The 23,208-nt window shown below is 40.6% G+C and overlaps 1 protein-coding gene across 1 annotated transcript; it reads left to right on the top strand.

Annotated features, from left to right (window-relative positions):
• The first annotated feature begins 620 nt into the window (after nucleotides 1–620).
• On the top strand, nucleotides 621–22,675 carry nmt2 (N-myristoyltransferase 2). Its single transcript, NM_001078798.1, is given in 12 exon segments — nucleotides 621–763; nucleotides 6,418–6,553; nucleotides 8,470–8,614; nucleotides 13,878–13,996; nucleotides 14,189–14,280; nucleotides 15,896–16,012; nucleotides 16,173–16,343; nucleotides 16,790–16,898; nucleotides 17,978–18,148; nucleotides 18,980–19,147; nucleotides 19,325–19,462; nucleotides 20,736–22,675. Coding segments are annotated over 12 exon segments (1,497 nt in total). The 5' UTR covers nucleotides 621–653; the 3' UTR covers nucleotides 20,757–22,675.
• The last annotated feature ends 533 nt before the right edge of the window (nucleotides 22,676–23,208 follow it).

The raw sequence follows: 23,208 nt of genomic DNA, 5'->3' as shown, positions 1-23,208 counted from the left end.
ACTCTGCCTGCCCTACCCTTCCTGTGTGTGCCATACCCTCCCTGACCTATGCTGCCTGTGTGTGCCATACTCTACCTGCCCTATGCTGGCTGTATGTGCCATACTCTGCCTACAGTACCTATGTCTGAGGTGTGAAGAAGTGAACAATGGGAGTGATTACAGTCTGAGCCTGAGGTGCAGGGGGTGAACAATGCAGGGATTAAAAGGTGTGAAAAACACAGGGGATTACATTTTTAAACAATACAGAGGGATTACAGCCTGAATCTGAGGTGAGAACCATGCAGGGGGCCAGTTAATCTCAGTACTGATACCATTTAATGCTTACTCAAAGGTAAACCATCAAAGCAGCCAGACAGGTGGGGGGCCACACAGAGGGGGGTCGCGGGCCGCATGCGGGCCGCCAGTTGGACAGCACTGCTCTACATAATGCTTTTAAAATAGGTTTTCCTCGCTTAATGAAAACTCAGAATGTATGGCAGAGGCAGACAGGGTATTCCCTATATCAGCACAAGCCCCCCATGGTTCCCTCTCCAGGTAGAAAGATACCAAGGGAAGCGCACTGCCCTTCCTTCTCCCGGCGGCTAGAGGGCGCTGTAGGGGGCTGCGGTGGCTGCCTGTGCCCCTGCTTGCTCTCTCTGTGTCTCTCTCCCGTGATGGCGGAGGACAGTGAGTCCGCGGCCAGCCAGCAGAGCTTGGACCTGGATGACCAGGACACCTGCGGCATAGACGGGGATAACGAGGACGAAGCCGAGCATGCCAAGGGGTAAGGCGGCGGTGGCCATCATTGCAGCATGTTGCGGGCAGGGTACCGGGCGGGAGCTGTGTGGGGTGGGAGACAGGAGGCTGCGCTGGGATGTTGCATGTGCTTCTGGACTGTATTTCCTCGGTTACAGGGGATGCTGGGAGCTGTAGTTTACGGGGGCTGATATTAGTGTTGAACAGAGAGGCAATTTGCCCTGCATCCTTAGCATCTCACCTCCCCTTGGGATTTCCCAGAGCTGCGGATGAGCTCAGCAACAGCTGGAGGGTTTGCAGGTTGCACATCCCTAATATTTCTGGGCCCAAGCCCGCACTGCCAGTTCGCCTTCTCTCTAGAACTACAGGCCAAGCTGCAGGTTGTTCCTCTCTGCTCTCCTCCACCCCCATCCTCTGTCTCTGCCCTTGCCATTCATCTTGGTATCTGCTACTGAATATCTGGGCAGCCCCCTTATTCCATTATTAGACTAACACCCCAACTCTGTATATATTGCTGGGGCAAATGTGGCTCTGATGTACTGAATCATGTACTTTTTGCTTGTCAGCCATCAGTTTGTAGTAAAGCTACTGTAAAGGGGTACTATACCTCAGTAGTGGCGCTTAATATGATATACGCTGTTGGGTTTAAATACTCTGCTGTTCAGCTCTACAGTATGGAAAGTAAATGGCTTTATGATTGCTAGGGCTTGCTTTCCCTAGTAACCAGGCAATGGTTTTTAATGGAAGATGAATAGGATCTAAGGGGGTCTCCTGTGTCAAAATGAGGGTGAAGAATCACCTGATGTTTCCCTGTTCTGTTTTAGGCAGCGTGGGTTTTTCTCAGACTTATTTCCTGACTGTAGACAGCTGCTGAATTCACTAGCAGGTGACGCTGCTGTTTCAAAATAGTTATATTTGCAGTTTAATAACTGCTAATATCTTGGAAGCTAGAAAACAATAATGTAAAATGCAAAAGTGCTCAGAAGAATGCTGTAAACAATTTAACATTTTATTTTGAGAGTTTACATATCCTGTAAGGCGGAACTCCAGCTTCTAAATTAAAATTTGTTTAAGAGTTCCACACAACACAGATACCCCTAATATATCTATTACTGTAATCTGTTCCTTCAAAAAGTATGAACAAATACAATTTTATATGCTGAAATCCAGGTGCAAAGCAGTTTTTTTTTCTTTCTGCATCATTTAAAATCCTGGCAGGGGAGGAGGGACTAAAACACTGATGTTACAAATTGTAACAACTTCTCCACAGCTTGCAGGAACTACATAACCCACAATGCATTGCACTGTGATGCTCCTGAGGCCTTGTGCAGGGCCCATATATAAATACATTTCTTTTTTTTTTGGCATGTGTCGAGAGGGATTAATTCCATTAAAATAGAGCCATCTTGAACTAACAAAAATGCGCATGGCTTGGGTGGGAGGACCCAGGGATGCCGTGCCAGTCCTGCCATAGGCCTTTTCTAATAGCCACATCAAAGGGCTCACTGAAACCACAGTATAGTTCCTTGCAAATACAAAGCTGAGTGTGATAATAAGTATATCATTTTTGTGCATAGGCGCACAAAACTACTATTGGTGCTTCACTGTGATATGCAGAAAAATGCTAGGTTCAGTAAGATGGACTATGGAATGCACTGTTACCATCGCTTCTCCAAAGTGATGAACTTCCCATTTATCAGTAAGGGATCTGTTATCTGGAAATGTTATCCAGAAAGTTCCGAATTAGGGGGAAGTCCATCTCCCATAGATTTTTAAAAAATGATTTCCTTTTTCCCTGTAGTAACAAAACCGTAACTTGCACTTGATCCCAGCTAAGATATAATGAATCCTTATAATGAATTGTCCTTCCATAGGCAATACTGAGAATTATCTCTGCTAAAACCCACGTAGAGACCATTATCAGTAAATGATCAGCATTATCTTTTTTAGTAGCCATGACAAGTAGCTGCTACTAGTAGCTCCGTGTGTCTTCACCCTTAAGTAACCTGAGGCTTAGGGCTCTGGCACACGGGGAGATTAGTCACCCGCGACAATCTCCCCAAAATGCCATCCCACTGGCGAAAATGTAAATCGCCGGTGGGATGGCATAAGTGGCGGCGCGATTTCAGTGAAATCGCAGAAGTTTCCTCTCAAGGCAACAGAAACTCCTAATAACCTATCACTGTAATCTGTTTCTTCAAAAAAGTATGAATAAATACCAATTTTATATGCTGAAATCCAGCTGCAAAACAGTTCTTCTCTTTCTGCATCATTTGAAATCCTGGCAGGGAAGGGACTAAAACATTGATGTTACAAATAGTCACAACAACTCCACAGCTTACAGACACCATGCAGGAACAACATAACCTACAATGTATTGTACAGTGATGTTCCTTTCCTTATTGACATCATGTGTGCAGGGAATTGTGGGATTTGGAGGATGCAGGCTGAGGACAGTCGACTATTGTTACATTTGTCAAAGTAGTCAGACAGATCAGCAGGAGAACAGGTAAATGTTTGAACCATGTAATTACATTAAAAATCATGAAAATGCATAAAAATGCATATTTTTCAACTGATTTATATTGCAAAGTTGCTTAAAATTATGTTTACTTTTTAAAAAAGTAAAGTGGGGTAAATTCTGGCCATTACATTGTTGTTCCGGGAAATCCAAATGAGTAGGAAAAGCTTTGCTGTGAGGGTATAGCCGCATTTTATTCAAAGCTTAGCAAAGTATTTAATAGCTGGTAGCTCCAAAGAGGCTTAAGCTGAAATCCCTATAAGTTGCCACAAATAACAGTATTGCATTCTGTAGTGCTGATTTCTCCATCTCTGCCTCTTCTCTCAGTAAGTGACTGTGAAACATATTGGAGGGGTTGTTTGTATCATTCTTATCTGTGGGCACAGCCTGGATGTGCATGAACTAGATTTGTTTCTGCCCCAGTAGCCATTCTTCCTCCTCATACACACCAGCTTTGCTCTTGTTACTTCATAGCAGCAACCCTGTCCCTTTGCTAATGATTCCTTGTCTTACATTCTAAAATGTCATGCTTCATATATTAAATTCATATGAGCAACATGAGATTATGATGATGATGCTGATGATAATAATAATAATAAGTATTATAACCCCTGCTTTGTTTTCAGCTAAATGGGGAAAAGTGCTTTGTAATAAGTTGGCTCGATATCGGTAAAGGCTGATCATAATCTTTTTGTCATCAAACACCCACTCATTCAGTCTTCGTTTCAGTTGTTGTCCATGGAGAGTAAGAAAATTCCTGATAAAGTAATAGCATTTGTATATAAAATCATAATGCAAGGATTTTGGAATTGTTGAAAGGACTTCTGTTTGTGGAAATGCATTTGTTTGTTTGTCATATTCACATTCTTTAGGACCTGGAATGGGTTTATGAGGTCTCCTGAAGCATTGCCAAGTTTTTACATTCTTTTTATGAAAGAATAAATACATGTTCCCCCTATTCTTGTTAATGAGAAATGACAATACCTAGAAAATGTACAAAGCAGACACGAGGCCTTTTGCCTAGTGATCTTGGCTGACATTTCTATTGATTTTAGTCAGTAAAGCACACAGATGTGACCTAGAAATTGTGCAGCAATTCACAGAGAAGACAGACAACAGCTGGACAGCTGGGATCTAAGCACAATAGAAATGGCTGATTTGAGAGCACTACTGTCGCCCAATTGACAAGCTTCCTGTGCCACTCAGCGCACAAGTGTTCTTATGGAGTCTACTGTAATAATAGATTTACCGACCTTGCCTTTCTGTCTATTATTGCTGTGTTCACCAGATTTGGATGAAAGCTGTGATCTGTTTCACTCCCCAAATCTGGTGCAGAGTCCGAGGTCACACATTCACAAGTCATTCTAACTGAAAATCATTTTAAATGGAATATTACGTTTTTTTGCTGGGCCTTCTCAAAATATATTTCTGCAGGGGGGGCCCAGCCTGACCAAGTTAGGCCGCTGTCTGTATTCTGTCTTTAATTTTGGGGTTTTTCAGTGTGGCTCATATGGAAAAATTTTGGGTGTAGCTGTGCTGCAGCAATTACCATAATTAACAAAGGGCATTCCTAATAACAATGGCGATATTGTGATGCTTGACAGGTTTGGCTCAAATAGAAACAGAAGTCAAATTAAAGCTGTTATAGTGTTTCTGGAATTTTGGAACAAACCTATATACTATATGGCTAAAAGTATCCAGACACCTGCCTGTCCAAGAATTAATTCTGAAACCCCCAGTTTTTAATATGAAGTTGCTCCTCCATTTGATGCTATAACCATCTCTGCTAGGGCAGCAGTGGCATCAGTCAGAGATGAACAGATTATTGTAGCCCTAATAGATTATGTTGTATTAGGCTAAAAACGAACCGAGTGAGTTAGTCGCCAGTTACAGATTGCCACAGACGGCTAAGCGCTCTGAAATGCCTATAGGAGGAAAATTTGCGTGTCTTTGGAAAGTTAAAGCGAAGCCTTGGCCTGTCCACCGGTGACTCCTATTGTTGTGGGTGGAAAGCTATTTCAGAGCCGTTAGTCGCCCGCAGGCGACTAACTCGCTCCATGGGCCCTTAGCCTTACTCTCTAATGCTTTATTCTTCAAGGCCAGGCTTTTACAAGTCACAATGAGTAGTATAAAAAATGCTATTATTGAATACTGAACTACAGCCGGCTTATAAACACAGTTCATGTTTTGGGCCCCGTTAGTTCTTGGTGGTCTCATCACTGATTTGAGCGAGAAACTGTATTGCCAGTAGTAAATTGGGCCCCAACTATTATGGGATTTCTCCACATCTGGTTCAACAAGCTTTGGAAAAATAGCTTTTGGTGTTCTGCCATATGCCACAGAGGTGATTGGCTTGAATTGTAGGAGTCGCAGGTGGAAAGGCCTACTCATTGCTTTGGCCGAGGCAGTGTTTCCTAAAAAGTAATCTAGTGTATTAAAGGACCAAGCCTAAGTTCTGATGTGCCCTCTGCTTCTTTAACTTTTTTTAACCATTGCCAATGAAACAACATTAGTAACGCATGTAGCAGCTTTAGAGCTTCGGTGTTTACACATTACCAATAAGCAACTAGCATTTAGTCTGCCATTTTTCCAAATGCTGTCACCATCCAGTGGTCTGTGGTAACAGGGGCAAAAGACAAAAGTACAGAGACAAAAAGTTTTCAGACCTAGAAGAATGGTGGAATATAAAGAATAGCACCTACTGCATAACACAACCTGCAGTGAACATACTCAAATGATCTGTGCATTGGCAAAGGAGGAGGGAATATGCCCAGTGGGGTAGAGTTTGCTGCAGATCTAGTGTGATAGAAATGGTGGGCATAGAAATGGTATATTTTCATTTCATAAAAATCACCTTAGATTGTTTATTTAGCTACCCCAGAGTGTGACTCTGAGGAACCTATGAGGCCAGTCTCTCATCAGTTCACTAAAAGGGAGAAAGCATTGTAAGGATTTATTCATTAGTTTAACACCTGGGTATATGAGTACATAGAGCCACATATTATGAATGTAGAGAATAGGAATTAGCCTGTAGTTCTCTTGCTGTTTTGAGTTACTGTACAACTCCCAGCGCCACCTGCTTATTCAGCAAAACCACTGCATGTACAGTCTTGGTGAGAAACTGAATGTAGTTAAGCTGTTGGCTCTGACATCCCCAACAGGAGCCCTGCCGGGGATCTAGGAGCCAAAAAAAAGAAGAAGAAACAAAAGCGGAAAAAAGAAAAGCCAAATTCTGGTGGCACAAAGTCAGACTCTGCCTCTGATTCTCAAGAAATAAGGACACAGCAGCCTTCAAAAGTAAGTGCTTGGATTAATGGAAGGTGGCCATGTTCTAGTATTACAATACATTAATGTGGGGTAAATCTGTGAAGCAGAAGAATAAAATATAATAAATATATATAATATTTTTTTATATATATAAGTTGTACCTTGGAGTGCATGAAAAAAATGGCTTACTAGCAGGTGTGCCAGCTCATTTGTTTAACATTGTCTATGGGGGAGCATTTAGGAAGTGATCAAGGATAAAATTGTCAGTATCCAATGAAGAATTTGGTTCAGAATCCCACCACTTTTTCCAGGATTCAGACTTGGTAGATGGCTTAACACCTGGCCAAACCTAGTCTGAACCTTTAATATAATGTGACATTAATTGAAGGTATTTTTATTCCTATGAATGTTCAATTTAATTTTTTTAGATTTTGCTCATATTTGAATTTACAAAATATAGGGGTTGCGTTCAGTTCAGTATTTGGATAAATCCTTTAAAGAAGATTGTCAACTATAATTGTGATAAACAAAATCATTGATGTTACCATTTGTTTTTTTGCAATTACAAAGCTATTTACATGTATTTGTACAAACACAGCAATAAATCAAATGTGTTTGTTCTGTCCATGTAATGCATTACCCTGTTAGGCATGGCATGGGATTATTTTATTACAGGAAGGTTGGAGGTACAAGCTTACACCTTTGTTTGAAAACAAATATAGGTACTATACCTGTTCCAGAATTAATGCAAATACCAATTTTTAACAATGTTTGCTTTTTCTCTGCGTAGTACAATATATCTTAGGCAAAATCCATTGTCTTCAATGAAAGATTTAAAAATACACAAATGAGGGGGGTTTATGGGAGCAGTCCCAGGCTAAAGGTAGCTATACATGGGCAGATTTATGATGACAATATGGGTTCTTCAGACCAATTCAGCAGCTTATTTGCCCCCTGAATGGGGAGCCCCAACAGGCTAACCGATATCTGGCCTAAAATTGGACAGGTTTGATTTTTCTGTTGGATCAGGGACCGCATCAACTTGATTAATGTGGTCCTCGCTCCGATGGGTCCTGTTCCCATCATTGTAATTCGATTGTTGGCCCTATAGCCAGATATAATTCTAGGGGCTGTCATTTTAGGGGCTTTTATGATAAAACGCTTACTTATCCATCCCATAATCTTTGCCAGTAAATGTTTCATGAAGCATTACAGTGTCATTTATTATGAATTGCATGCAGAAAGTTGCCCCAATTAAGTCTGTGGGAAACAAACTGTGACTGTCCCACCAAGTTGCAGTTGTCATATAAACCCTGCAACAAGGTGATAGTTTTCTTATGAACAGCAAACAGAAAGCAACCTTTTTGCAAACCTCAACATTTACATAGCTCTCTGTAAATGCACAGGCTCAAATTCACATGTTTCCCATAGCTTTATTAGGAGCTGGCAGTGCTGCTTCTATGGACCCAGTGCTGTGTAAGGCCCAGATTGCACAGTTCATCCCTAAGCACATCATTCTCCCCCAAACTGGGCATCTTATACTGATTTTTATTTGTTTTGTTGTGCTCACTTAACTATGGGCTGCCATGCAAGTATGAATTTACTCATAGTCCTATTTTATTATATTGCTCTGTAGTGGATTATAATAGTGATTACTGTACAAAGTTCTGGCCCCGTGGCATTTATCACTTCTCTCTTGCCACTGGAGGCAGCTCTGGACATTGCTCATTTGCTTTTAAATATAAGTGGGAGTAGACTGGGCAGCTCTAACTTAAGCGGTTTAGGGGCAGTGAGAAGTGGCATAACATCCTATACCAAATTGCAAATAAAATAAGGCTTTATCTAGTTTTCTGGTAATCTTTGTTTTTTATTAATATGTTTTTTCTGTTATCTCCATGATTCCAGTCAATAAATGTAACCACCGCTACCAATTGTTATATTTACAGAATCCAGCCATTCCAATGCAAAAACTGCAAGACATCCAGAGAGCTATGGAGCTGCTTTCTGCCTGCCAGGGACCCGCAAAGAACCTTGATGAGGCAAGCAAACGTAAATACCAGTTTTGGGATACACAGCCTGTACCCAAACTTAGTAAGTTGGCACTAGGAAACTCACAGCAAATATTTTTAGAGGGGTGTTATAAATGTCATTCATTTGGATAAGTGTTTCTTTACCTTACATGGTAACCTGTTTCTTTGAATTCTACTTTTGTTTTTTATTGCTGTCATGTTTCTTTAGTTGATGGTTCCTGTCTGCTACACTACTGCATAGCAAAAAGAAGTATATTCGTTCAGTAAAGTCTTTAGTGGTAGTGAATAAAACACATTTTGTTTGGGCCCATTTATATAAGTAGGAGCTGCTTGTTGCCAGCAGCCTTCTGGTTTTGGACAATCATGATATAGTTTTGGTGTTGCCATCTGTTCTACATATTGTTCAGTCATTATTGTCACATGGTTAATGGACATTATAGAAGTGTAAATAGCAGTGTGGTTGCCTCTTCTTGGTGTTTCCATCTGTGCCTGTGATCCTTTGCAATGTTGCTTTTCCTCCGTGATGTCTTTGCTGTGTCTTATCTGTTTATCTCTATACCCTCTCACTCGCTCCTTCCCTACTTCCCTTCCATTCTGTCTGATTAAAGAACAACCACACATTCTAGTAGTTAAGGTATGGTGGGCCCAATTTCAGATAGATCTCTTATGGTCCCAAGCATTCTGGATAAATCCAGCATTCAGCTGCACGTTTCCCACCCTTTAGCTAGGCTGTAAGTAATCACAGGCAGACATAAATAATATTAAAGAACAATGTGGTACATAGAACGCAGTACACCATCTCCTATTGAGTAGATCCTTCCACCCAGCATATTTTGCATTTTTATTTTTTTAGTTTTATTGTAAATAGTCATAAACATAAATGATTTATATTTCTACAAAGCCAAAGGGCTGCTTCTTATGGTGTGAAATATATTTAGGTGGCCCCATAGCTGTCTGTGCTTATGGCTTTTCAGAGCCACTGCAGAACACCTGAGAAGAGGTGGGCACAAATATGATGCAAGTACAGTTTTCAACCCATATAATAATCCATGCCATTGTAAGCACGGAGCGGGAGGGAGGGGCAGCATTGGGCTGTTGGGGTTGCTGCCTTAGGCTTACAACTTAGCATTGGAGTGGTTCCATAGGGGCCACTATTGCACTCTCTGCACTAGCAGAGCTAAATTTTCATTTTAAGTAATGCAAATTTGGCTTTTAAAGTTACCAGAGGCGGCCTTTTCTGCCCTTGGTACCTGTCCCCTCCCTGCCGCTTGAAGCAAGGTTCTTACCTTGTGGCCCTGAATATAATATAGAGTAGTGAGAGTGGCTGCTCACATGGAGTGTGATTTTGCAAGTAGCACTTTCAACTCTGGGTTGGTAACTGAACTTACACCGTATTTGTCCTCCCCCTTGTAGACATTTCTTTCTTTTAATTTAGATATCAAATGGGACTGAAATTTGTGTGATATACAACAGGAAATGATTTGTTTCTGTCGCCCACACACACACCACCAGACTTTGCAGATATCATCTTACAATTTGAATGATCATCTTGATGTACTGTGATTTTTTTTTTGTTTAAGCAAGAAAAAAAAAACCCCTATATTCTGTAAAATGTTTAGGTTTTTATTTTAGGTTTAATATGGAAATAATTCACAAAGCTCAGAAAGAAAAATAATAAATAGTGGCTGCAAAGCTTCCCTATATTCTCTGCTGTTAAAGGAGAGGGAAAGTCAAAGTCACTTGGGGGTGCCAAAATGTTAGGCACCCCCAAGTGACTTCAATAGCCTACCTTTTACCCCGGGCTGGTGCCCCTGTTCAGAGAGAACAGCACTAGCCCGGGGTAGATGCCAGCGCTTCCTCCTTCCTGGTTCGCTGCGCGCGCATGCGCAGTAGAGTGAATAGCGGAACTTTAACAGAGAAGTCGGCTTTTCACTCTACTGCGCATGCGCCTGTCCCGGACAATCAGCAGCAGCGCGAGTAGGAAGGAGGAAGCGCTCCGCTACAGGTACACCGGGCTGGTGCTGTTTTCTCCTAACAGGGGCACCAGCCCAAGGTAGAAGGTAAGCGATTAAAGTCACTTGGGGGAGCCTAACATTTTGGCACCCCCAAGTGACTTTGCCTTTCCTTCTCCTTTAAAGGAAATGTGTGATATTCTAAAGCAATTTGCAATTCATCTTCATTTTTTTTTTTATTTGGTCTTTAATTATTTTGTTTTATATTCAGCAACTCTCCAGTTTGTAATTTTAGCAGCTACAGGTATGGGACCTGTTATCCAGAATGCTTGGGGTTTTACAGATAAGGGATCTTTCTGTAATTTGGATCTCCATAACTTAATTATATTAAAAATCATTCAGATATTGAATAAACTCAACAGACTTGTTCTGCCCCCAATAAGGGGTAATTATATCTTAGCTGGGATCAAGTACAGGTACTGTTTTATTATTACAGAGAAAAAGGAGATCATTTTTAAAAATTAGAATTATTTGCTTATAATAGATTCTATGGGAGATGGCCTTCCCGTAATTCGGAACTTTCTGGATAAAGGGTTTCCGGATAAGGGATCCCATACCTGTATTTGGTTGCTATGGTCCAACCAGGCAGTGGAATACACTGGAATACACTGGAATATAAATAGGAGTGGGTCTGAATAGAATGATAAGTAATAAAAATTAAAATGAAATTGTAGCCTCAAAAAGCAGTAGTTCTTGGCTGCAGGAGTCAGTCACCCCCTTTTGAAAGCTGAAGAGAAAAGTGAATTATTCAAAAATTATAAAAAATGAAGACCAGTTGAAAAGGCAAAGGACCCCTTTAAGTTATCTGTCCCTTACAACTTTCAAAGAGTCGTTTGTACTAAAACCAGCTTACCATAAAATGTTGTCTGTTTGTTGCCACCTTTAGTCTCTAGTATGATGTTTCTTACTGAGTTTCCTTTGAGACAGTTGCAAGAATGTTGTTGCCACATATTTCAGAATATTTTATGGCATTAACTCTAACAAAACTCTCTTTGGTGCCAGGCAGGAGACTTTCACACAGTGAAGTGCCCAGCTCTTTACTTGCTGGTAGTATATCCTGTGGCCAGCGCTGGGCATCAGGAACACCAGAGTCAATTTCCACCAGCTAAAGCAGGCCCTGGCACAATTTGTGTAAAAGCTGATACAGTTAGAAGAAAAGTTTACAACTAGGTTAGGAACATGAGTTCAATGAGTAGAGCTTGTGCTGAACATACTTTTTGGCTATTGTTGCAATGAGTAAATATATATATATATTTTTTTTATTTCTTACTCTAAAAAGGGCAAGTGTTGAAATTAAAAGTAAAGTCACATTCTGCAGCCTCTGCATAATGAGCTGCTCTCTATCAAGTCTTACAAAGGCTCCAGCTTAGGGTATGGAGGGGTTTGCTTATACAGAGAGCATTGCAGTGGACTGGGGTTTGTTTGAAATTGTCCTCGCAAGAACCTGGAGTAGAATGTGGCTTCAGTTTTAGATTTTGCCCTGTTTAGTGCAAGAAATTACAAAATCTATACATAATTCCTAATGAAAACAGTAGGCAGAAAGTATGTTTATCCGCAGCCCTACTGCCTATTTACTGGGGATACATACTGTACATGTAATTGTACAGTCATAATTGTGGTGTTTTAATTCTTTCACAACTGGTTTGCTGATGTGAGAGGCAACACTGCCAATCACAAAATTAAGAGTAATAAAGAAGGATTAATAAATACATAAATGTTGGGAGAATAGGATAATTGCCTCATGGCACATAGGAACAAGCAAAGCAAGAAAGTTAAAGAAAATGTTTAATCACTGGGGAGTGCCACAGTGCTAGGAATAATGCTCAAGTTCACTGAAAACTGCACTGGCCTGGGGTACTACTGTAGGAGCGTCAGGCCGCCATCATCATCTTCCTGGATCCTCTTTACAGTCCAGTCCAGGTGTCCATATGCAGTAGAGTGAAAAGCCAAACTTAGAGGCAAAAAGCCAACTTTTCATTATTCTGTGCATGCACGACCAATCCTGGGGTCACCAGGAAGGTAGAAAAAGTGGATGAAAATCGCAGCATGGCACTTCTACATAAGTACCCTGGGCCGGTGCAGTTTTCATCAAACAGAAGCGCCAGCCCTGGGTCTTAAGGTGGCCATACACGGGCTGAACGATATATGGATGTTTGGCGACCTTGACAAGCACATCTCAACATGTATGTCCACCTTATAAACATTTGGGGGTACCTAACATTGTGCTCCCCCCGGTCGTTATACCTTCCTTCTGTTTTAAGTGATTAAAATAAAGCTAATCTATTGTTTTCAATGGAATGCCTGTTATTTGACCATTGGCCAGGTTGTGTATATACCGGTAGCTAACAGAGGTACAAACCCCTCTGCCACTGATTCTATCCTATCTATCTATCTATCTATCTATCTATCTATATCTATCTATATGCAGTGGATTTACCAGAATGTTCTTTCAGTGCAGAATTCCAAACACATTCTAATTTGAAAAAGGTTTTTGTGTACTCTGAACAGGTGAAGCTAACGGCCGCTTTAGATTTGAGTACCTTGTGCAGGGTGGGACTGGCCCATCTGTATACCAGGACCCCTGTGGGCCCCAATCCTGTTGGGCCGTGCTGTCTGCCTGCAAGCCAGCCACATTCAGGAAGATTTAAACTTAATTAAAGATGGCTTTGCATTTTATTCTAAAAATACACGAGCAACTTAAATATTTTAGTGAAGGTGCAGTTGGTGTAGTTGTGTGGTGCAGAGCAGTGGGGCAGAAAGGGGTTGACCGAGGCAAAAGAGGTGTGCAATGCGGCAGTGGCTGGGTGGTGGTCCCTTGCTTCATGTATCCGGTGGTTCCCGGGTACCCCAGTCCGACACTGATCTTGTGAATCCAGCATTGCTTTTTAAGTTTAAATGAAACTGAATTCTACATTTAAACAGGTTAGAAATTCCTTATGAATAATTTGGACCATTTAAAGTTGATCTTTCTTAGAAAGGGGTACCTGTTTGCTGTTATTTCATGTTCTTTATTTTAAGTGTGTACAGCAGAGTTACATTAGAATATACACCAATGATACACTGAAATGCCTAGTAATTTTGTGCAGGAGTGCAGTTACATATCTTATGCGGTTTAACAAACTGTGCTGGTTTTTACACTAGTCAATTTAAAGTCAGCTTGACACATCTTGTTCCCTTATGTGTGCCTCTGTCTATTTATGGATAACAGAGCTATTGCCCTGACTGCTATGCCTGGTAACTAGCTAGCACTTATGTCACTTACCTATAGAATGCACATCATTTAATATGTATAAACATCTCATATGCTTTTAGACGAAATTATAACATGTCATGGTCCTATTGAGCCTGACAAGGACAACATACGCCAAGAGCCATACTCCTTGCCTCAGGGATTTATGTGGGACACACTGGACTTGAGTAATTCTGAGGTGGTAAGTATAATAATCTCTTATTCTGGAAATCTAAGCATCTAAATTAACCAGGTGGTCAATTTGATCACGGGGGTAATGAATTACTATATACAATACATGTTTGATTCATAACATTTGACATTCACGCCCCATGCTTAGTTGAATGATGTAAATCATGTATTGATTTTTCATATACTTGTGTCTCCCCTGCAGCTAAAAGAACTGTACACTTTGTTAAATGAAAATTATGTGGAAGATGATGATAATATGTTCCGATTTGATTATTCCCCGGAGTTTCTACAATGGTTAGTAGTAAAGCAAAAATACACATTGTTAAATAAGGTTTTCTTGACATTTTAGGCAACCCAATACTCTCTGGGGTAGAATTATCATGAAATCCCTAATAGATCCACCATTCAACAGTAAGGAACGGACAGTATTGTAGGTTTTCTTTGGCTTTCTAGAAACTTAAACTGCTTCATGTAGCTAAAGGTTATTTGCCATGCCAAATTTGGCATTCATGGCTGCTGGTTCAATCATATTTAACATGTCTGGCCTCAGTCTAAAGTGATACTGACATTAAAAAACGAATCTTCAAAATATTAATGTACATTAAAAGTTACATATAGGTTATGTTGATCGTTTGTCACTGACAGTTTTGCTTTTGTCAGTAATTGTTTCTTGTAGTTTCTAAGGGCTCTGGCACACGGGAAGATTAGTCGACTAATCTCCCTGAGTTGCCTACCCCTGCCATCCCACCGGCGAACATGTAAGTCGCCGGCGGGATGGCAGACGCGGCGGGGCGATTTCAGGAAATAGGCGAAAAAGACTCGCGAGTGTTTTTCGGCGATTTGCGCGAAATCACGCCGCCGCGTCTGCCATCCCGCCGGCGACTTACATGTTCGCCGGTGGGATGGCAGGGGTAGGCAACTCAGGGAGATTAGTCGCCCGCGAACAGAGAGTTTTGCCGCGGGCGACTAATCTCCCCGTGTGCCAGAGCCCTAAAGGTGCCCATACACTATAAGATCTTCACCCGATATCCCCACCTACGGGTGGGCGATATCGGGTAGCAAGGGACTAAAAAAAAATAATCCGATCGTTTGGCCCTGGGGCCAAACGATCGGATTACATTTGAGGTTATGGGGCAGTCGGTTCGGGGACTGCATCAACGAGCCGATGCAGTCCCCGATCCGACTGGATTTTCTAACCTGGCCGATCGAGATCTGGCCAATTTCAGGCCAGATATCGGTCGGCCAGGCCGCTCTGTTCTCCCCATACACGGGCCGATTAGCTGCCGAATCGGTCCAAGGGACCTGACTGGTCTGCCAACCTGTCCCTTATCAGCCTTTTTAGTTATAGTTCTACCAACTACTGCTGCACAAATAATGGCAGCCCCCTCATAGAGAAACATGGTATATGTAAAATGTTTTTTTTATTAACCGCCCTTGTCTGGGAATTCAGTCTGCAGTAATACCATCCATGTTAGACTTGTGCTTCAATGCACAGGTCTGTGTGAATCTGAATTAGTTACTTATCAGCATTGTATTGTTACAGAATGTAACATTGTATAAATGCAGTATATTGAGAGTTAATCCTTTAGCTCAGGTAAGTTATATCGGCACAGAACTAGTGGAGGGGAGCACAGGTGGAGAAAGAGGCTGCTCCTCATGTGACATTAGTCTTAGATAACTGCAGTTAAAATCTGTTAGTCATAATTTTGCTGGAAGCTCTTTCATTTTTAGTCTTCACCACTGTTGTCAATTTTTCATAACCACTCTGGTAGTCCTTGCTGTTGACCTTAAAACACTGACACAACGATTGCAAAAATAAAAACAGACCTGTATTTCTGTAACCTTGTAATAAATGGGCTTTTGGTGGAACCATTAAGTGTGTGTTTTCATATATAAATCCTTGTTGCAGGGCTTTGCGTCCCCCTGGCTGGTTATCGCAATGGCACTGTGGCGTTAGGGTTTCCTCCAACAAGAAACTAGTGGGCTTCATTAGTGCAGTTCCTGCTTCAATCCGTATTTATGATACGTAAGTAAAGCATTAATAGATAAATACATGTGTGGATATATGATACCATAAAGTCTTTGATGAGCCAATTCTTTACATGGCACATTAGGAGCTGCTTCAGGGCACCTACAATGTTTATAAAGCATTTAGCACTCACTTTTTTATTTTTTTCCCCCCTCAGTGTAAAGAAGATGGTAGAAATCAATTTCCTGTGTGTCCATAAAAAGCTGCGATCGAAGAGAGTGGCTCCTGTGCTTATCCGTGAAATAACAAGGAGAGTAAATTTAGAGGGGATATTCCAGGCAGTTTACACAGCAGGCGTTGTTCTTCCAAAGCCTGTATCAACATGCAGGTACGGATAAAGCCATCAGAAAGAGCTGGACTTCATTTTGTGCTTCTTATTCACAGAGAGATATGTTCTGTCTTTTCTTAATAGCGATCGCTATACTGTGTATGAAGACACTTTCAAGCAGATATAAAGACTTTACTGTGTTGGGGAACATGAATCTCCGAGCATCCCTCATCTGCTTTGCTGGCTGGGGGTGCTTTAGTTTTACAGTAGCTCAGCCACTCAAGTTGGAGGGTTTGCAAGTTTTTATTTGACAGTAGGAGATTAATTTACTGGTCATAAATATTTTAAAAAAAAATGTTAAAACATTCACAGACATCAAACTATTTTGTTTGGAAATAAACAAACCAAGTAAATAGGCTATAGCTTTTCTTTAGCAAATAGAAAATGTTCATAAGTCAATATTTATTTGTCTATAGGAACAAGTCAGACCTTTTCTCTTTCCTCAGGTACTGGCATCGGTCGCTGAATCCTAGAAAACTGGTAGAAGTGAAGTTTTCTCATCTCAGTAGAAATATGACGTTACAAAGGACAATGAAGCTTTACAGGCTGCCAGATGTAAGTGATACTGTATGAACAGCCATAGCAATAAGCTAGTGTGTGCACCCATGGCAACAGCATCTAAGTGAGCAGTAACCATTATCCATGTCCAAATTGAAATGTCATATTTGGGTGGATATAACTGATATTTAATTAGCTATGTTGGGGAAATCTCATTTCATTTTTTGGTCTCAAACGCGACATGGGATAATTTATTATCAATTAGAAGCAAAATCGTCAATGTAATTACAGTAGACCACTCACGCGCTTTTATTATTGCTTTTTATATCATTTGTTGTGTGTAGAACTTCAGAGCACAGTATGTAATTGGCTGTAATGGCAGTGGGGTGAGGTGTTTACAGCACTGGGCTGTTGCTGACTGGCTATGTGCCATCTAAACATGGACCCTCACTGTGTTAGGGGCATCTTCTAAATATCAGTTACCTAAGCTGCAGTTTTAATATAGGCACCTCAAGCTTTCACAGCCAGATCATATAAAGATCTACATTAGGGTATTTTATTGCAGTTAATGCTAATCTAAATAGCTATCCCATGAAATAGTAAATAAATGAGCAAATAATTTGGAACAGTACAAGGGATTACATTTTTAAATAATAATTACAGCCTGAATCTGAGATGAGAGCCATGCAGGGGGCCAGTTAATCTCAGTACTGATACCAATTAAAGCTTACACAAAGGTAAGCCATCGAAGCAGCCAGACAGGTGGGGGGCAGCGCGCGGGCCGCCAGTTGGACAGCACTGCACTAAAGCATTTTGGAGATATGAGTTGCTAATGCAGTGTTTTTGGTATTATTACTAATATGATGTTATTAAAAGATAGAACAGTGCTGTGTGGGTGAGGTACTTGGAGATCAGTTTTAAAGGTAAACAAGCATTGATAGAGGTGGAAAGCTCCTGGTTTATGTAAGCTCCTGTAGCTTCTCGATAGCTGATAAATCCAATTCATTTAGTGCTGTACACTAAAACCTACTGCTCTAATTATAAAATGCCCTGGAGGCCCTAATGGAATTAAAGTGTTGTAAACTGCTATTAGCTCTGCCAGTCTCATTGATCTTTTACTCTTTCAATCCAACAAGGCCACGAAGACCGCAGGTTTAAGACCAATGGAGAGGAAGGATATTCCAATGGTTCAGCATTTACTTAATGACTATCTGAAGCAGTTTTACCTTGCTCCTTTCATGAATGAAGAGGAGGTTGCGCACTGGTTTCTTCCTCAGGATCACATTATAGACACCTATGTCGTAGAGGTAATTTTATTATGCCAATCAAATTTAAAGTCTTATTAATTGCTGTCGCACACATGGCATTTTGGTTGGTGCACAAAGTGCCTGCTGTATGGACCACTTCCCATTATAATTCTGAACTATATTTTCCCTTTTTTTCTTTATATTTCTATTTATTTACCCACTTCTGACCCTTCTATGCATGAATAGGAGCTCTTAAACTAATAAATCATGGACACTTCATAAAGGGAAAATTGCTTTCATACTAAGTCATTTTCATAACCCTGTTAATTTTTGTATCAGCATCACCACCTTTTTGTAGACTATAAAGGGATTACAAAGAGATTAGTCGCCTGCGATAAATCTTTGCTACCACGGGTGACTAATCTCCCCAAAATGCCTTCCTATTGGCAAGAACGTAAATCGCCCATGGGATGGCATAAGCGTCACTTCTGTGGTCTGAAGTAGCACGAAATTTTCTTTGTGGGGCAACTTAAGGTGACTTTGAAAAACTGAAGCAACGCCTATGCCATCCCACGGGCGATTCACGTTCATTTATCGCGGGCGGCTAAAGACCAACAAGCAACTAAATCAGATTATACAAATTTCCATCAAAAAGTGGGAATGCATGCTGATATGAATAGTGAGATAATACGACACAAAGTGGGTGCCTCTTTTGATCTCTTGTTGGTGTTAGACTGTATCTTTGTTGGTATTATAGAGCTCAGTCACTGATCTCAGTAGGACAAGACAAACTCATATTGGGAAAGTAGGAAGGTTTTATTTTATACCCCCCCCCCCACACATAAATAATAGTACTCAGTTTACATCTCTTCTTTTTACCTTTCTTTCCAGAGTTCAAATGGTGTTCTTACAGATTTTCTCAGTTTCTACACATTACCGTCAACAGTGATGCACCACCCCATCCATAAAACTTTGAAAGCAGCATATTCCTTCTACAACATTCACACAGAAACACCTTTGTTGGACCTCATGAATGATGCACTAATAATTGCCAAATTGGTAAAGAGCTTATTTATGTTCTTAACACTAGTCATAGTCGAGTTAAGTTCTAATACTAACTGTAAGTTAATTTTGTCGCAGTTAAAAGTAACACCAAAAAAAAATTATATATTGTATTGTAATCATGCTTACTTCTATTCTAAATATTTTAAACAATTCTTACTCTCATTTTGGCAGAAAGGATTTGATGTTTTTAATGCTCTTGATTTAATGGAAAACAAAATTTTCTTGGAAAAGCTGAAGTTTGGGATCGGAGATGGAAATCTGCAGTATTATCTGTATAACTGGAAGTGTCCAGCCATGGAATCTGAAAAGGTGAGAAGTCTAGGACACCACATATCTGAAACTATTTCCTAATAATTTGGCCACTAGTGGGCACAATTAAGTTGTTGGATGAGGTTGCCTCATAAGAGCAAAATAACATACAAAATAGGATGCAAAGCTAGGCCACTGTATTGTGGAATATTCAGAGGAAAATAAATGTAAATTTTGAACAGGAACAGGATATATTGCATTATTTCATTTCATTAATAGAACAACAGCTACAGTTTTATAATCTCCACAATAATGTTCATTTGTGATTGTGTACACCCATAGTGTTTGTGTGGTTACATTTGTAAACTATTTCTTAAAGATGCAAAATAATATGGTTAATAGTGTGATTCAGTGGGAAACTACACTGGTTTAACCCCCTTGTCCAGCTCAGCTCACACTATGAGGTGCCTCAAAATCATGTGCTATTTATTTACAGTTTAGTCTCTTATCTTTGTTGTTTCATTAGCTGCAGTTCTTGGGGTAGGGCGCACCCACTTTCCCCTGCCTGCGTATAAGGGATACTTTTGTGTTTCCATGCCGAAATCTGCTCTGTGTAACTTCAAACAGGCCCATGCCATGACTGTCAATGGAGCTACAGGAAGGAGCACATAACGGCAAATCCACTTTCCTCCACTTGTGATCCAGTCAGTGTGCTCCGACTTTAACACAGGGTTACCAGATCACTTGAAAATTCAGGCACACGTCTAAAAAAATCCAGCTAGCATGGCTGAATGGATTGCAGTCTATTTTAAATGCAATCTATGCTGTCCTGCAACGTGTATTTATTAGACAAGTCCCTGAAGTGATCTTGTTACCCTACCTTAAAATTACCTTCCAACATTTTTAAACATCCCTGGCATCTCCTATCTGCTGAAATGGCAATGTCTGCTATTGCCTTAATTGTCAGGGTTGGGAGCTATTGAAAAACAACACGCAATAGGTTGATGCCTTTTCTTTGCCTTTAAGAGCTAATGTACTTTATAATACGCACCACAAAATGAAGTCTGATTTTTTAGTTGCTTACTGATATGATTATAAAGTCAGTTAATCAGATTATTAACAGAATATACCAGCAAAGATCAATTGTAACAATTGGTAAGGGATAGGAAGTCCCCCAACAAAGCATTAATATGCCCCCTGCTTAACTCTCTTTCTTTATATTGTCTATATTCCTAGCCTTCCCATAAGTCATAACCCTTGTCTCCTCTGGGGTTGTGTGTGGTTTATTTAGGAAAATGGTAAATTGACCATGGCCATCTTTGCTTGCTTTTAGGTCGGCTTGGTGTTGCAGTAAGGAGCACATTTGCATTCCATTTGTTGTCATCCGATGGGACTCAAGTAGCCTCTGTGCATGAACAAAAAGCACAAAGTACATGGAACCAAACGGAGAAGGATAGGAAACCTGAAATGATGAGGAAATCTTAGAATCCTGGCAGATTCTGGCACCACACAGACCTGGGAGAGCGTCGTCATTATTCTTATTTTTCATGAAGAACTTGTAGAAAAAGAACTAAAGCACATTCCTTTCACTTTAAAACCTTTTCCTTTGTGGACTGAGCTTCTGGTCTTTAACTCGCCATCATTTTTATACAGAAAACGGCAGAATGCATGTAAAAAAAACTCTTTAAGCTTGTTGGTATCCGCGGCAAAAAAAAAGCATCAAGTCCTTGGTTCTAAGAATGCCAATAAATCACTGCTTTTCAAGGTATTGCTGGCAAACTGGAATTCGAGGAGAGCACTGTCACCATGGACACTGACGCTTTAATATTTGGATATTGCTGCTGTACTCTTCCTGGCATTGTGCTGCTGGCCCTATTCACCAGAAGAGGGCATAGAGATGTAATTAGCTTTTTCTATTTAAGTCACAGTGTTACATTGAAACTATAAACATGGTAACTGGCTGGAGCTACCGTTGTGCCAGAATGAAAGGGTTTCTTTTTTGGGGGTGGGGGGAACTGGTGCTTTAAAAGGTCCATTTGTGTTTTGCTGGCATGTAGCTTAATGCGTTGGTTCCCAAACTTGCTTTCATCGTTGAGCTAGTGCATGTTTCTGGGTCAGATGTTTAAAACACACACACATGAATTACTAAGTGTGTAGAAATTGTACATGCACCTGCTTTCTGTGGGGGATATCCTGTAAACAGGAGAATACATCAGGAGGTACCATCAGTAGAGATGCTCCATGTAAATCCAGGACTTGATTCCAATTCCCGTACTGTTGCCAAGAGTCCCATAAGGGTTCGCCTCTTCAAATCTAAACTCTGGTTTTCCTGTGACAATATAGACAATCTCTGTTTAAGTTTTGGCTGTTGGTGTTTTTGAAATACTATTGCAGTTTTGGTTTATTATTAGTATCCATGGGTTGCTCCATGTAGAATTCAGAACCTTTCATCTGTTACTTTTTTTTTTATTCTAATTGATTTAGAGATTATCCCTGGCTCGTTTACACAGTTTTTTAGGAAGTACAGGGAGTGCAGACCACAAAGAGCAAAGTGAGTCTGGCCCACAGATGGTACATGCACACTATCCTCCCAGTTGGGAAAAGGCTTACACATAGAAAAAAGGTGGCAACCCTAGCAATTGCACAAAAAAAATTTTTTTTGCTCCATTGTTGCTCCAGCTTGTGGGATGGGACAAAAACAAGACTCCCCCTCATTCACAGAATGAGAAACTGCAATGTGCCATGTCCTGTCTAGTTACTGATGCACCTCTTCCAATAGACAGGACAAGGGCATTGCAGTGACTTCCTTTCACTTTGCATGGGGGAACATTTTGTCATTGCGCAGGAGAGGCTATTAATGTATATGAAGAAAGCATACGTTTCCTGTATACAAACCTCTACAGCTCCCTTTTCAGTACAAGTATCTCACATTTTAATTTTATCCAAAATGAATCCATCCGGGTAGTTTATATGAAGTGTGCACACATAGGCTGGAGATGTAGAATGAATTCCACATGCAAATGTACCCTACGTTGACTGGGCCACAATGAGCAACAAAATAATAATTAACCAAAAATCTCTCCCTAAAAACAATGTCTAGCCAAGTAGATTAGTATTGTGGAGATCTGCTTAAAATATAAAAATGTTGTAGCTACTGTGTTTGCATAGTGTACTGCGCTGATAATAAGAGCAGCCTACATACTAATACAACCTCTAGATGTTTTTAGAACAGAGCATGGATCCCTTGTTTCCAAAGCTTGTTCTGTGTGGATACAAGTAACAAAAAAAAATAGAAAAGCTGATGCTCCCCCATTGGATTGTAGATAAGCAGACAGTTTTCTTTTCTACCATTAGGCCACCCGGTATCACTAGCCACAGTACAGGAAGCAGTTTGGTCAGAGCACTTTTTTTCTATATAGACTGTGGCAATCAATACATCTGAAGGGGGGTAGGGATTTATAAAAATGGAATAAATGTTACTCCAGGGCAGTGACAAAGAAAGTTCACCCAGCATACCCTTACCTCCAACAATTCTTACTCGGGGCACAGCCCAGAGAATCAGCACTCCCAGCACAGTCCAGCAAAAAATAGTTGACCGGCACAATGAGTGTAATGCAAGCGGGGATTAGACCCCCGCGTGTTTATTCAAAAATAGCTGCAAGTATTTTTTTTGAATAAACACGCAGGGGCTAAGCCCCGCTTACATTACACTCATGCTGGTCAACTATTTTTTACTCCAGGGCAGTAACCCATAACACCTTATCAGTTATTAGTCTTATTGCAGTTTGCTCTAGAGTCGCAGTTTT

Source organism: Xenopus tropicalis, chromosome 6 (assembly GCF_000004195.4).
Source record: "Xenopus tropicalis strain Nigerian chromosome 6, UCB_Xtro_10.0, whole genome shotgun sequence".
NCBI lineage: Eukaryota > Metazoa > Chordata > Amphibia > Anura > Pipidae > Xenopus > Xenopus tropicalis.
The sequence above is the reverse complement of the archived record's forward strand: the minus strand, read 5'-3'. Positions and strand labels throughout refer to the sequence as shown.